We start from the raw sequence: 15,988 nt of genomic DNA on the forward strand, positions 1-15,988 counted from the left end.
TACCGTGAGACGGTTGGTATTGCAGATGGGCGTAATCGGACCACTGCCACGCCCACAAAACGCCATTAATCAAAAACAAATAACTTGCCATAACTAAGTTCCGCAATAAGATACAAGACTGCTATTTGGTACACAGGATCACATTAGGGAGGGGCATCTGCAGTTAAAATTTTTTTTTAAAAAGTGGGCGTGGTCCCGCCTCTAATAGGTTTAATGTGCATATCTCCTAAACCGCTAATGCTATAATAACAAAATTCACTGGAAGCAAATGTTTTTAGCACTTCTATTGACGGTGTGAAAATAGTTGAAATCGGGTGGCAACTCCGCCCACTCCCCATATAACGGTACTGTTAAAAACTACTAAAAGCGCGATAAATCAAGCACTAAACACGCCAGAGACATTAAATTTTATCTCTGAGATGGTATAAGATGACTTTATAGGAACCGCGTTCAAAATTAGACAGTGGGCGTGGCACAGCCCACTTTTAGGTGAAAACCCATATCTTGAGATCTGCTTAACCGATTTCAACCAAATTCGGTGCATAACGTTCTTTTCATGTTTCTATGTCATAGTGCGAAAATGGGCGAAATCGGATTACAACCACGCCTATTTTCCATATGACACCATTTTAAATACCACTTGATTCTTTCACTTTCCACTATGCAAATCAAGCAACAATGATTATATCGGCGTAAAACTTTGCGTGAATAATACGTTTAAAGTATGCCACCTTGTGACCAAAAATTTTCTAAATCGAACAAAAACTGTTCAAGCCTCTAAGTACTAAATATGTGGACCCCAGTGCCTATAGTTGACCTTCTACCGAAAATATTAGTCAATCCACAAAGAAATCTCAAACGAGTATACCATTTGACTTTGCGAGAGTATAAAATGTTCGGTTACATCCGAACTTAGCCCTTCCTTACTTGTTATTATTATTTTTGATTTCTCTTTTTTTTTTTTTGATTTTTATTCCACTTTATTTATAATATTTTTTTCTTCGACACTTTGCTTACCTCTTTGAACTATTTTATGCTAAAGCTTTCGTTCCAGCGGCTACAGTTTTCAGATGACAATTGTGACAGCTAGATTTTATGACACCTACAGCTTAGTTGAAGGCGAAATGTAGTGAATAAATAAAAGCAATAAATGAAGATGAAATTTTTTATTTATATAGATAAAAAAAAAATATCGTTAGTCGCAGCTTATGGCCACTTTAGTGTGTAAACGTTGCACTTAAATGCAAACTACTGTTAAATTTCGATAGCGGTACTCGTACACAGGCATACAGAAATAACTGTGCTAGTCTTTTACCATGGCTCAGCTTATAAATTTTACTCTATATTTTCCACTTTAGTGATAGGGCATCTCAATTTATTAGCTGAGACACTCGAAGTTGCTGTGTTTTACTTTTATTACTTCTTCTTTATTTGAACTTTCTTGATTTTTCTACAAAGTTTTACGACTTTGCTGCTATGCTCCTTACTTTGTTATTGCTTGCAAGTCGCTTAATAAACTTTTTTATTTATGTATACCCCTTTCATTTGCGCACTTTCATTCTTTGTGTTTGTTGTACTTGTTGTTTTGAAATTTAGTGCCCCCCTTACTGACGCAAAGTCGCCAAATGTCAAGCGCAGTCGTAAATTCTCAAATATCTTTCAGTCAAATCAAAAATAACAACAACAACATCAAAACTATATAAAGCCCAACGCTTTCAACGCTTTATTACGCTTCACAAATTGCCGGCACCGAGATCACTGACGACACGCACAACTGCACATCTGTCGGGCATACAAAAGCCCGCACTCATGCAGTCTAACTGGCGTGTAAACGCCTAAGAAATTCCAACAGCCAACAATAGCACTTCTAACACCCGCCCGCCGTCATCTGCCAGCTGCCATCGGCTCAATTGACTACCTCACCTGCTTTTGTGATAACTTAATTAACCTGCAAAATATTTCAATGACAAATTTGCTCCGACAACTATTTGACTTGTGACTTCGTTGAACGCCAGCGTCGTCGGCGGCGGCTGACGCACCTGAAATCAGCTGCACGTCGTTGTTTGTTTCTGCTCTCTTCGCACCTAATTTCCAGTTGTTCAGTTTGCTCGCCGGCGCACGAAAAGCTGGCGCTACCATTCAGCGTAATAAATCAAACTTTTCATAAGGTTGCGCACAATTAGGTTCACAATTTTTGAGTGTACGGCATAATTTTAGGCGCAACAACAAGCTCTAACGGTGTGCTGGTAGTTTTTTGTGGGAAAGTAAAAGCCAAAAATGCCACCGTTTTCGGTCGTTGGTCATGTTAGTTTCATTACGAAAGTACGCCTAGTTAAACGACACTCAAAGAACTTCCCAACTTTTCACATACAACGACACGCGTATGTGTGTGTGTCGGTCCATTTGTTTGCATGTTTACAACATTGTTTTTATATCGAGTTCAAGTTGCGCGTGCGAAAAGTTTTTCGTTTTGTTTTCATTTCGGTTGTTGTTTTTATTTTTAAATGGCTTTGTAATAGCTTTTAGTAATGGCGGTTTACATTAAGGCTTACTAAATATGTAATCAGTGTCATCTAATACAGTATTTTTAAATTGAATCTGTAGTGCGTTCAGCATAAATTGAACGCATACTCTATTGCGGTTTTTAAACTTCTTACATCGGTGTTTTCAATTACACTTGTTCATATTTGTAGTTTAGCCAAAGTTTATATTAAAATTTATTTTTTATAAAACTGTTTATATTGATTTCAATTGTCACTGAAGACTGAATGGAAGGGTGCTTGATTGACTAATTACTAGAAATTTAATATTGAACTTCAATAAACTGAATAGTGTCATTCTAAAAGTCTGGGTTGTACCGCACTGTCTCTACTATAGAATTTAAAGAATCCGTTTCAGGTAAAAAAAGTTACCTCCTACTAAGAATTAATCTGGCTTAGAAAAGTTCGAGAAACACAAAGAGTTTTTATAGCCCTTTTGGTTCTCTTCAGTGGCTACGCATTCAGAAGCTTCTTTAGGGAGGTTGCTAAAATCTTCAGATCAAATTTCAGTTAGCATAAATTACTCACATTGGTCCCCCTAAAAGTGCGTCGTCAAACATCGAACCCAGCTAGAATAAATTACCTAAAATAAATGATAGCTCAATTTAAAGTTTTTAACTCTCGCTTAGATCCTACCCTATAACACTATAAAGATTTTTATATACATAAGTGTCATTAATTAAATAAAAAATTTTATTTGAACAGCGGCGTGTATTTGTTAAGATTGAATCAAGTTTTTTCGTAGTATCACTCCCTTAGATCTCTCACGAATAGATTAGAAATAGATTATAACTAGAAAACATTCGTAAAAAAATGCTTATTAAAAAAAGAAATTGTTATTTAAAAAATGGTCTTAATTGAACAACTTACGTTTGACTGAACATTAATTATATAATCTACAAAATTAAAAATGTTAATTTTAATCATATCAACACGTTCCAATACAATAAATACACATTTTGTTAGGCAGTTATTTTGGCCTTTTCAAAAAAGTGGTGATTTGTGCCTAGAACCTCGTTATATTGACACAATTTATCTTGTAAAGAGCAATATGTCTTACTGAGATTGATCTGTTAAGGTTAATGTGGTCTTAAAAGTGCCTACGAGTATTCTTTTTAATTATGTAGGTTATATTCAAGCACAGTTAATAAAAAAAAGTTACTAATATGCCTAGTTATGTTTCAACATATTCATAAATCAATAAAGTATAATTTTTCCAAAGGACATACACCTTGAAATAAATCTCCCCGAAATATAGATATATAAATACATTAAATGTGCTGTGACTTATAATTTAAAACGTCCATTCCTTCATAAATAAATACGAGTGTTTCCTAAAAAAGCAGTTCTGTCCTTCCCGGTAACTTGGAAGCTTTCCTCTGCTCGCATACATATAAATATACAATGTATTTACAACAAAACATTTGCAAATATTCATATTTAATTGGCTCATCGTTCAGCAGACGTAAAAAGCATTAAATTATAGTGAGCAAAGCGATATAATGCAGCTGAGCTCAGCTGAGTAAAGCAGAGCGCACCTGGCAAGCTGAGCGGATGAGAAACGTCAACGGTTTCGATTTACGAGCATCGTCCGGTGGAACGAGTACAATAGCAATAGCAACAGCAATGACAATAACAATGACTGCATAAAACGCAAATGTACATAGCAGTGGTACAACAACAAAAGCACCATCAACAGTTGCAACAACAGTAAGAACACATTGTCAATTGCAAAGTGCCGAGTGAGTGCACTCAGCAGCAACAACAACAACATCAGCATAAATAATACATAACATCAGGAGAGCAACACTCGCCTCGCAAGGAGGTTGCTTGACCTTCCTCAAGTGCATAGCGCAAGCAGCAGAGTTGTAAGCATTAAAATGCTATTATTGAAAGGAAGTTGAATTGAATTTCCGTTCGAATTTATACCGGAAGCTATCACAGCAGCAGAGCGACAGCGGCATCCAGGAGTGCGCTACCAGCAGGGAACCAAATGCTAAAAGTAGCTAAAAAAAGAAATTTAAGCGCAAAGTTAAGTAAAAAAACTAGCTCGCAGAAATTGTGAAAAAGGTGTGCTTGTATGTGCGGACTTCTTCAGCTGAGGGACTAAATCGAAAATTGAATTCATAGTAAAAGTGATGATGCTGCTGCTTTACTAGCGCCACCATTGGATTCTGCTATAGCTTACAGTCATCGAACATTATTGCTTGGCAACTATTGCGACTGCTGTTGCTTTGCCAGAGCCCCCAGTGACGGCCATGCCATTGATGATGATGATGATAATAATAATAATAATGACGCTTCTGATAAGCGCTTTGCAACTAAATGGATAAGGTTGAAATTTATGCAATAGCGCCACTCTAGCTAGAGCTTTGGGAATATGCAACAACAATAACTGTATTGCAAATATAACAACAAAATCGGCAGCAGCGTGCCCAATCGCATTGTAGTAAGTAAGTTGCTTACCGGAAATAACTCTAAAAGTCACCATTAAATATTTACATGTATTCCGCCCCTTACTAAGAGCCAGTGCGCCGCTCATGGCGGCAGCACACTGTCATCCTTTATAAAAATCAGCGGGGGTGTTTTACCCACGCCGTGAATGTACGATGAGCGATGAGAGTTGAGCATTGGGCGGTATTGCTTAATAGAGGTTGCATATAAATTAATGACACCTTTAAAAAGTTTTTAAAATACTTGCTAATCTAGATGCGATTACCCAAATAATATAAAATGTTTAATTTCTTTATTAAATGCGAACATTTTTAAGTATTATTTTTAATATTTTTTACTACAGGGTGAGCTATATTTTCGGTTTGTAAATATTAAATTATCGCAACATTTAATAATAGCCAGATATGTCTTGAAAACACACGGATCTAAATAATCTTATAGTTGCGTACGTAACGGCGATTGTCCAGTATTCGTGGATCATATTCGTTGTTTATGGTACTTACTGCCAGATTGTAACATCCTTTCAGTTTTGCTATAATTTCCAGGTAGGAGAGTTTCATATCTGTACTTAAAAAGCTTAAGCTTAAAAAGTCGATTTTGGTAATTAAAAAGTCAAAAAACTACATACATATTTCGAAAAAAACACAGTAAAATTAAACATATTTCGAATTAGACACGATCTCCGACGGCGCTAAGAAATGGTCCTCCATTGCTGCAGTGATTTCGGCTTTATCCGAGAATGAAACCTAAAAACACAAGTAAGGAAGTTCTAAGTTCGGGTGTAACCGAACATTTTATACTCTCGCAACTTGCAAGGATCAAAGCCTGAGAAATGAATTCAGGTGTTGGCAAAATTTTATATTAAAGGAAGTATTGATCCGATTCAATAAATTTTTTACACAAAACATACGACAGTTATTATCAAGAGTGTATTTATGTATTTTATTATATGAATTTCAATTATATATAGCATCTTACATATTGACTGATATTTTCGGTAAAAAGTCAACAAATGGCACTGGGGTCCACAAAACTATTAAACTCTGTAGAAACAGGTTGCGACAGTATGAAAATTCTGACTTAGAAAAATATGGCGGCGTCTCCAACAAATAAAGTTGAATTTGGGCCAAATTTTTGGTAACCTTTGGCCTGCCAAAATTCGATTTTGATCAGATCAAGAAATTGGTAGACCATTGTATGGAGAACTCTACACACAGAATACGTAGAAAAAAATTTCAAAGTGATCGAAATATTTGTTTCTGAGCAATCACTCAAGCAAATTTGGAAAATATAGATAATAAATAAGAAAAGCGTTAAAAGATAACTGTCAGGATGATAGCGAATTCACGTGACATTTAAAAGTGAGGACGAAGCTATTGTTATTCTTTTTGAGGAGAAACCACTGCTCAGTCTAAGAAAAGCTATAAAAAAATTTGTTTAAAAAAGGATTTGATAAAACGATTAATAAAATACGGAACAGACTTAAAACGTAACAGTATTGCAGACAAACCCCTACTTTCAAAACTTTCACACATTGAAAAAAGGTTACATTGGAGTCAGTAAAACATCAACCGTGATTGGAGCAATGTAATATTTATATATTAGCCAAGTGCTTCACAAGCAAGAACGCCGTTAGAATAATAAAAATGTATAAAAAAGGTTTACTGGAGTCGGCTGAAATGCCCTACTACAAAGATAACCATGATTGGATACTGCAAGAATACAATGATTCGAAACCTAGGAGCAGACTCCGTACTCAATGGAAACAAGAAAACCTTATTGTTACTTTAGATTGGCCATCATAGTCACCAGACGCCAATCTAATGAAGAAAATCTGGGCTTTTAAGGAACCAATAATATCAAGCAAACATTTAACGACAATAAAAGATTTCATTCGGCTCCTCCAATATACCTGGAGATCGCTTTCTGTGGGATATGCGGAAGTTTTAGTTGCAAGTTGCCATCAAATATGTCAGGCTATAATATACAACGCGGAAGAGGGGAGAAAGTTTTGAATAATCGTTAGCTATAACAAAATATAACACTTTGTATAATTACAACTTTTTTGCCAATAAACGCTACGTACACTTTGTAAAACCAAAACGTTATTTTTTGAAAGTACTGCAACTCAAGGCTTGTTATTTTCAAGCCAATAACCTGATCTTTAATGAGGGGAAAAGTTATTATGCTTTTTTAACAGGTTGAAAAGAGTATGTTTGTTCAAATATTTGGTTTGCAACAAATACAAAATTCATAACTGCTTATCAAACCTACTCTAAACAAGTATGCTGCTGTAAATTCAACTGAATTTGAGAGGAACAAAATGCTGCAAAACTAATAATTTTAAGTGAATTTTTTACGTAGAAGCATATGGATTAGAGGGGAATATAGCACTGTTGTTAAGTATTCTCGTAATGTGATTATGGGGACTAGTTTTGCAATACCCGTTGCTTTTAAGAAAGTTTTAAACTCATAAAAGCATTGACACCTAAATTGGCGGCTTTTTTTTAAATTTAGATATCAAAAGATACATTTAGTATAAACTTGCATGACATAAAGTCCAACTGTTCTAAATATAATATATATAAATAATATACCTAAAATGGCGCCAGCAATTTGAAGTAGTCAGAAAAATGTTGTGTAAATTGTGTCGCAGTGTAGAAGAGGAAGAAACTAGCAGCAGTACAGTCAACACTAACTCCAAAAGTGGCAAATATTTTAATTATTGTTGTACAATGTTTTATTTTGTACATTGTTCATGTGGTGGCTGCAGCCAGTGCAAATAACGGTTCATACAGATGGCAACTGCATCAAAGCAAACCAAAACAACAGTAAACAAACTAACAGTACATTGCATTCTTTTCACCATTCGCTGAATGTTCGTATGTGTGTGTCTGTATCTGTATATATATATATGTATATTTGGCTCTGCGGCATGGCAATAGCGTTAAATAAATTTCAACCTTGTTATGAAGGTATTTATACGAGCGTATAGAAATATTTGCTGTTCTTTGTTATAATCTTTCTTTTTTTGCTTTGCTACGTCCTATGAGCGCTTGTCATGAGATTTTTACACCGACAGGCATTAGCACATTATAACAACCATACTGTGTCGCTGTGTTCAGAGGCAGAGAAGTTGCATGAAAAAAGCCCTGTTGCATGCTTTGTAGTAATTCCACTCGTATGCGCCGCATTTATTGTCGCCGTTATTGTTACTTCTAATTTTTTTTCTTTTTATTCACTTTGTTTATGTGTTGTTTTTGCAAGGTAATTATTGTCCTTACAACTAAGGTTTGCTGCAGCACAATAAAATGTATGGCGACAAATGGTAGACTTGGGGGTTTTGGGTCAAAAGTTATAGGGATGGTTCAAACAATGCCTCGAATGCAGCAAGGAATTTAAATAAAGGCAAGTTGAGTGACATCTCCTAGTCGAGAAACATCAATAAAAATTATTTAATTAACATTTACAGAACTCTAAAACTATTTATTTTTCACAAAATTTGCAAAATAAATTGTTTATACGGAAATAATTTAAATACCGCTATTGTATCATATATATATTTAAGCTCCTCATCAAAATACTTCATTCAACATAATCTAAAAATAATTTGTTACTAAATTTTCAGAATTAGTGGATACGTTACTGATAGTGAAGATATATATTATGTCAAGGTTCATGAAGTTTGTGACAAACTGACAGAGAAATATATATCTCTGTGTAACGTCAGCAGTCAAGAATAATAATAATGAAGTGACTTTTGCCACAATTCGACCAGAGATCGAAACAAACTCATTCTAATTCGCGCAAGGTGATATTCGGAAAATCAATAGGGTTCCCTGACAAGGTTCTTAGCTCTATAAAATACAACAATTATTTCAAAAATTATCAAAGACCTTTGTATAATAATGATCAAAGCTAATTCATGCATGACCCTTTGACATACTCCGCAGGTCCTTAACGACAGACAATACTAAATAGCATACTATAAATTTCTGGAATTTCAATCAACAAGCTTTGACAAACAACTTCTCTAAAAAAAAAAACTCAGATAAAGCTTAACTATTTGTAGAGGGAACAATATTTGACATAAAGATTTTTGACAGGTTTTCTAATCTAATGCGCTCGAGTTGTTCTTTTTTTTATGAAGGAAATACACGATTAGCGCATTTCTACACTTCTGCAACCACCCTCGTACTAGGTGTAATTTGCTAATATGGAACCAGTCCGGGGAATGCACTGGCGTTTACTACAGCCAAAGCATGTATAATAGAATATTTATAACAACAGCATAAGGAAACATACGCGCGCAAACATATTGAGCAATAAACACGCGATGTTGACATTATTTTCTTTTTTCCTTTTTTAAATAGTGCAAATTTCGTTTTAACCTGAAAAGGACTAATTAGTCCATTTCCGCGCCAACAACTGCAGTCATACGGCCTCCCTTGTACATGTTCAAAATATATATATAATATATGTATATATGTATACGTCTATGTTTGTGTGTGTCATTTGTGCTGCTGCATGCTTTTATAGTCATAAATTTTTAATGTGATTTGCAACTTTATAAAAGTTTTAATATAGGGGTATCTATATCCAGCTTTGGCAAGCTTAATATTTATACTCAATTTCGTACAGTTACTAATATGCTTGTTGTGTTGCCCTTTGCATTTTCAATGATGTGGTAATTATATTGAAAATTTCATTAAAAATGTTGACGGTGCATATTTGATGAAATTGTTTTCAGTTTTACAAAATATTTTTCACTTTTTTGCATGTATTCAAGTAACAGAATAAAAACATCTGCAACTTATTTACGAGCGCGATGAAACCAGTGAAAAATATTCGAAAATTTTCAAAAATATTTTTTTAAAGCGCTTAAAAATCAGTAAACTCAATGGTTAAGCCTTACAAATAGACCTCAAATTCGAAAGGTTAATTTAAGGTTTCAAGTTTAATCATAGCTGTAAATTCGGTTTAGGTATCAATTAAAGCTTAAGTAAGCACATTTTGTTTGAGCATTTAGCCAAATAGTTCTGGTTACGCAGCCTGTTCAATGAGTATATTCAACTTTCACACTTTAAAGCAGCTATAGGGGTTCAGCTCATCACTCCTGCTATCTTTTTGAGTAAAGAGTAAAAAAGGCGTCAAGGGTAATAGGCTGCACCCCTGTACCTGCTTTGGAGTGTAAAAAAAGGTCCACCCAATCTACAATCTACTAATCACAGCTATTAGCTACACTATCATATTGAAGTTAGACTTTTTATTGGAATGAAATCAGATGCTATAGGTATAGGACTCTAAGAAAATCCAATCAAATTGGATAGCAGTATCCACAAGCAACGTTTGCTTGGGTGGCGATCATGTTATCAGAAGGTTATACCCCTATTGAACCTTCTCAGACATAAAATAATATCACCTACGGAACCTCAGTCCCGTCGGTTAGTTGGAACACCAGTTCAGTTTCAAAAAGCTCTGCAAAATCTTCGTTTAAATAAATATTGGTTTTAAATTTTTAGATTATAAATATGTTCATCATAATGGCCTCCCATTCGTTTCTTATACTGTTTATTTGAGACAAACTTTAAATGTTCATACATCTTCCCAGTCCAAGTCCCTTAAGGGCACGCTGAAAGCCTCACAATTTTCGTTGGTCAAAATAATGCAACAAATGTCAGGTTTAACTGAACTGGATGCCATCGCTAACCTCACCAAAAGATACATTTGTTGCAACCGATTGTAACGAGAATAAGATTTGCTTTACAAGTCATTGGACCTCCCAGACTACTTTGTATCTACGTTAACTTGAAATACTTTAGATATACTACTTTGTATCTACGATAACTTGAAATACTTTAGAGACAAACTATTTACCAACAGATGTATCGATCTTACCGTTGTTCTTAATAACATAAAGGTAAATTTTCGTTGAGAAAGGAGTAAGAATCCATATAAGACGACATAGAAATATAACTTTTTGAGTATGAAATTAAATTCCTTCTACAAAAATTGCTAACGAAGTCCTAAATACATACACGTGAGATAAGGCTAAACTTACCTAAGAACACTTTAACTTTGTGTCTACAAAAAAGACAAGCTTTGCATATAAAATGGCATAGAAATAAGTTTCTTTTATCATCTGTATTTTATGGACGGACTTTATAAATACTATGTACACATGCATATATCTCGAAAAATACCGTTAAGCCAGTACTCGAAATATTTTTTAAAAAAATGTAAAGTTCAGTCGAATATATCGATAATGTATCCCAAATAGAAAGTAAAATATCATATAACTTGTTCAAAAATAATCCATATTATCTAAACGCATAACGATAATACATATAAATATTTACCTTTTGTTTTGCAGAAAACATCAAGCCGTTAACATTCGACGAGGTCTACATTCAAAGCAGCCCATCAAATTGCACCGTTTATGTGGGTGGTGTCAATAGCGCCTTAACTGCGCTCAGCGAGGAAATCCTACAGAAGACCTTCTCACCGTACGGCTCGATACAGGAGATACGCGTCTTTAAGGATAAGGGCTACGCATTCGTGCGGTTAGTATTAGCAACGCTTGAGCACTAAGATAATTGGCAAACATTACACCCACACATGTACACAAACACACATATTTAACCACCTACATACATGCACACATCTAAACACCGCCAACTGTGACTTCTCTGATTTGCTCACTCCTCCACACTGCTAAAGCCATTAATTCATTATTTGCTTTTGTACTTTACTCTTCCATGCTGACGCGCAATGTTGTTGTTATTGTTGCGGTCTACTGCCCACTGACTGCTGACTACCGCTATCTACTGTTATGCCACATGCATACGCGCAGCTTTTCGACCAAGGAAGCCGCCACACATGCAATTGTCGGCGTACATAATACGGAAATCAATGCGCAGCCTGTGAAGTGTTCGTGGGGCAAGGAGAGCGGTGATCCGAATAATGCACAGACAATCGCCAGTCAGGCGCTTAATCCAGCTGCTGCCGCTGCAGCCGGCTTCCCGTATAGTGTGGGTGCAGCAGCTGCGGCTGCCGCTGCCTATGGACAACAGTTGGCCGCCACCGGTTGCTGGTATTCGCCAACGCCAACATATTCCGCTTCGTCGACCACAGCGGCTGTCACACCGGCTGCTGCTGCCTCCGCTGCCGCGGTGCAGAATCAATTCTTACAAGGCATTCAGGGATATCATTTCGGGCAGTATGGTGGCTATCAGCAAGGATATATGGGGTGAGTACATGCACATATATACATATATGCACACACACACACATACATACGCGCATTTGTATAAATACAGCTCTGGCTGTAAGGCCATTGAAAGCACACACAATGAAGCGCGCGTGCGTCGTGCAACACTGCAGCTATTAACATAATTGAAGGCGATAATCGCGCTACGTGCGCGCGCTGTTGTTGTTATTGCCACTTTATCGACATCTAACGTCCATTTGGCAGCAATATGTACGCTGCCCGCCAGATAGGACGTTAATGGTAGGCAATGCGCCGTAATGTATGCAACAAAAATTTGTAATTACCTTGAAATCGCTTACGAGCATTGTGCCGCAGCGCTTTATTTGCAATTCCGTTGCGTTGTTTTTTTGCATTTTTAATACAATACAGCACACAGCTACTACTGGCGCTCACCATCGATCAATCGATTTCAAATGCTTAAAATTCGTTTTGATACGTGTGCAACATATTTGTTTGGCTGTGTGCGTGCGTAAAGTAACGGATTGTTGGCAGAGAATTGTTGCAATTTCATTGCGAGACAAATAGCCAATTATCGCCGCGTAATTCAAATTCGTTCTCAAATAAAAGTGGCAACAAATCCCTCAACTCATATACGTACATGCACAACGTGGTGCAACAACACTGCATTTACCGACTGTTGCAACAGCCAATTCACCGTTTTGTAGCCTCCTAGCACACAGTTGAGTATCGTTGAGTGATGACGAAATTATTGGTTGACTGAATTCATTCGCTAATTGCGAAAGTTATGCGCAGCCAGTGCTTTCCGTTGTCCGCTTTCACCGTTCACTGTCTACAATTGCCGCTGCACACCGTTATTCACCCCGTGAATACGTGTTTCCGTATGGATTTTCGTATTCATATGGATTTTTGGTTCGTCATCTCTGTATTTATGCATCCGCTCCTTTTATTAGTCCAGCGCTATGTGGTGAGAGTCTTCACGAATATGGTTATGGCACTACGATATTTTGCACAGTGTAACAACGGCAATGTAGTATAAACATTATGTAATACCATAAAATTATTCAAGCCTAAAAACGACGTGTAAAAAGCGTTCCCGATTGACTATAACATTATGGCCGTCTTCGTTTTTGAAGAAATACCAAACATTGACTTTTTAAGGATCTAATGGCGTCTCAGCAATGGCATTTGGACTATAATCATTCTAAGCGCGTCAATTTTGTTTACTAACGCACGCATTCAACAAAAACTGAGCTTCATCGCTGAACAAAAATTTCTTGTGAAAATCGGAATCGGTGACCATCTCGTTTTGGCCCATTGACTGAACATGCGATGCGCTTGTGGGTCGTTCGGCTTCAATTCTGGCTTGAGTTAAGTTTTGTAAGCCCTTAAACCCACAATATTCTTCCGCAAAAAATCTTCCAAAAAGTGCATGGTCACAGCTGCAATTGTTGCGCGAAATGGCGTATGAACTCATTGGGGCCTTCTACGATACGCTGCTCCTTAGCAGCCATTGCATCTTCAGAGCGCACTGTGGTTCATCTCTGAGAATGCGCATTATCCACTAGATTAAACGTGCTGCGATTCATTACTGTTGGAATTACCAACTCTGCTGGGCGATCATGTTGACCTAATATTGGACGCTGCGCGACCTGAACCATTATTTTGGTAATAATAATTATGAGCTTTAAAACCTCACAAGGCGAACTCATTATAGATGCTTCGATTTTTTCAAAAAGACGCATTCAATTTCAGAATTTAGAACAAAAGTTTGGTCTTCAGACTAAAGGTTATCGTGAAGAAAATTGCTTTCTAGCTTTATACTTATAAACATTTGCAGTTAATAATAAAATCAAATAATAAAAAATTGCGTAATAAATAAATCTTCGCACAAAAGTTTCGTATGGAAAACTGAAGACAAATATTTTATTATTAAAGCCATTTCAGTAGAAAAAAAAAATTCTAGAATGAGGTCTCTCATATAGTAATTATATTTGACTATAATTATATTATTTTTTTTATAACCGCATAGTCTCAAATATTTTTTATGAACCATTTAATCAGTTATTATTGTTGACACACAATGCAACACACACACACAAACAAGGAGAGCAATATGGGTATGTGTGTAAGCATATGCGCCGTTGCAATAAAAACTAAACTTTAGCTGGTGAATTTGTTTTATTCGCCATTTGATCGTAGTTGCTGTTGTATACACTTTTCGCCACTATTAGCGTTGTGGGTGTAACGCTTGCTGACACTTTGGTTGATTGCATCAGTTTGCGTTAACAACATCAACATCAACATCAGCATCAGTTGCAGCCAATGGCGATGATGGCAGCAACAAAACAAAAATGCATATACTATAATATAAACATACATACATATGTATATACATATATAAATATATATAGATATAAAACAACAAAAACACTTCAAACATCGAAATAAATTGGACAAATTGTTTTCATTAGGAGTAACAGAATTGTCTACATACTAATGCTGCGCACTGTGTTACTGCCATAAATGTTTGTTGTTTGTGATTGTGGTTAGTAAAATAAAAAGTACGCCAAATCACGACTACAAAAAAAATAGATAAGGCAGTTTTTGAAAACTTTCTGCTTAAAAAAATAATTATTCGACACATTTTTAATTTTCGTTTTTGTATTTAAAGTTTTTCTTCAACACGAAATACTATGGAAAAACAAACATTTTATTAATTTGCCTTTTTCTCTGCTCTCGTCTACAGCATGGGCGTACAGATTCCCGCCACTTGGCAAGGCGTTGCCACCCAAGCGCAAATCTCACCTGCACAACAGTTGGCGACGGGCGTACCTGGTGCTGGAATACCGCAAGCTGCCGGCGTCGTCGCCTATCCGATTCAGCAATTTCAAGTAAGCCCACAGGTAGGTGTCAATTCGTGTTTGTACTCTTACAACAACAATGGCGATATAGATAAATCTCGTTGTTGTAGTTGTTATTGCATTAGTGCTCGTTATATTTCCAGTTGCTAGTTGGAGTTGCAAGACTGAAATAATTTATAATTTGTTGTTGTTGCAATATATACTTTTTGCTCTTTTATTGCATGCTGCTTATAATGACCTAAAATACTTGACACGTTTTAATTACATTACGTTATTAACGACTTTTAGCGTGTTAAAATTATTTTGGACAATATGCATTAATATCTATATCCACATAGTAATTTTTTATAAACATGTGACACTCCCTATTTTTAAACGCTATAACATAAGCGAAGCTTTATTGCATAGCTGCTTAAAGTAGTTTATACATATGATTGCCTTTTATATATACTACGTACTACTAGCTTTGAGAAAGGAAATTTAACACTGATTGAAGCGTCCAGCAGAATTTTGCATAAATTTGGTGGTTAAGAGGTTTCATAAGGCTCCATGTAATAGTCTGACACTGACGATGGAACGTAAATGCCTGGGATTCAGTATAGTTCAAAATTATATTGAAGATATGATACATGAAGACTTGCCAAGAGTAGGTATGCAATATTTTCGGCCTAGAATTAGTGCAAGTGGTAGTCGTCAACTTCATACAATAATTTTCAGATTAACTTTTTTAACAAGACAGTATGGCACAGTTAACACTAAAGTCATAAAGAACTGATGTTCCATTTAATTTTCAGGACATCACGAATATTTATGGTACAATTGTGCGAATTCGACAGCGACTTATGTTAATTTTGATATGCATACCGTTACCTAACTATTTGTCATATTAGTGACAGATAGAG

The 15,988-nt window shown here is 36.0% G+C and overlaps 1 protein-coding gene across 5 annotated transcripts in view; it reads left to right on the forward strand.

Moving 5' to 3' along the window:
* Positions 1-15,988, forward strand: part of trv (trivet) — a 106,594-nt gene that overhangs the window by 85,239 nt on the left and 5,367 nt on the right. For all 5 annotated transcript variants that reach the window (XM_036368736.2, XM_070105501.1, XM_014234182.3 and 2 more), the window contains exons 6-8: positions 11,368-11,557; positions 11,848-12,243; positions 14,972-15,128. In XM_036368736.2, the coding sequence (XP_036224629.2) occupies positions 11,368-11,557; positions 11,848-12,243; positions 14,972-15,128 (743 nt within the window). The remainder of the gene's footprint in view (positions 1-11,367; positions 11,558-11,847; positions 12,244-14,971; positions 15,129-15,988) is intronic.

This window comes from Bactrocera oleae, chromosome 2 (assembly GCF_042242935.1).
Source record: "Bactrocera oleae isolate idBacOlea1 chromosome 2, idBacOlea1, whole genome shotgun sequence".
Lineage (NCBI taxonomy): Eukaryota > Metazoa > Arthropoda > Insecta > Diptera > Tephritidae > Bactrocera > Bactrocera oleae.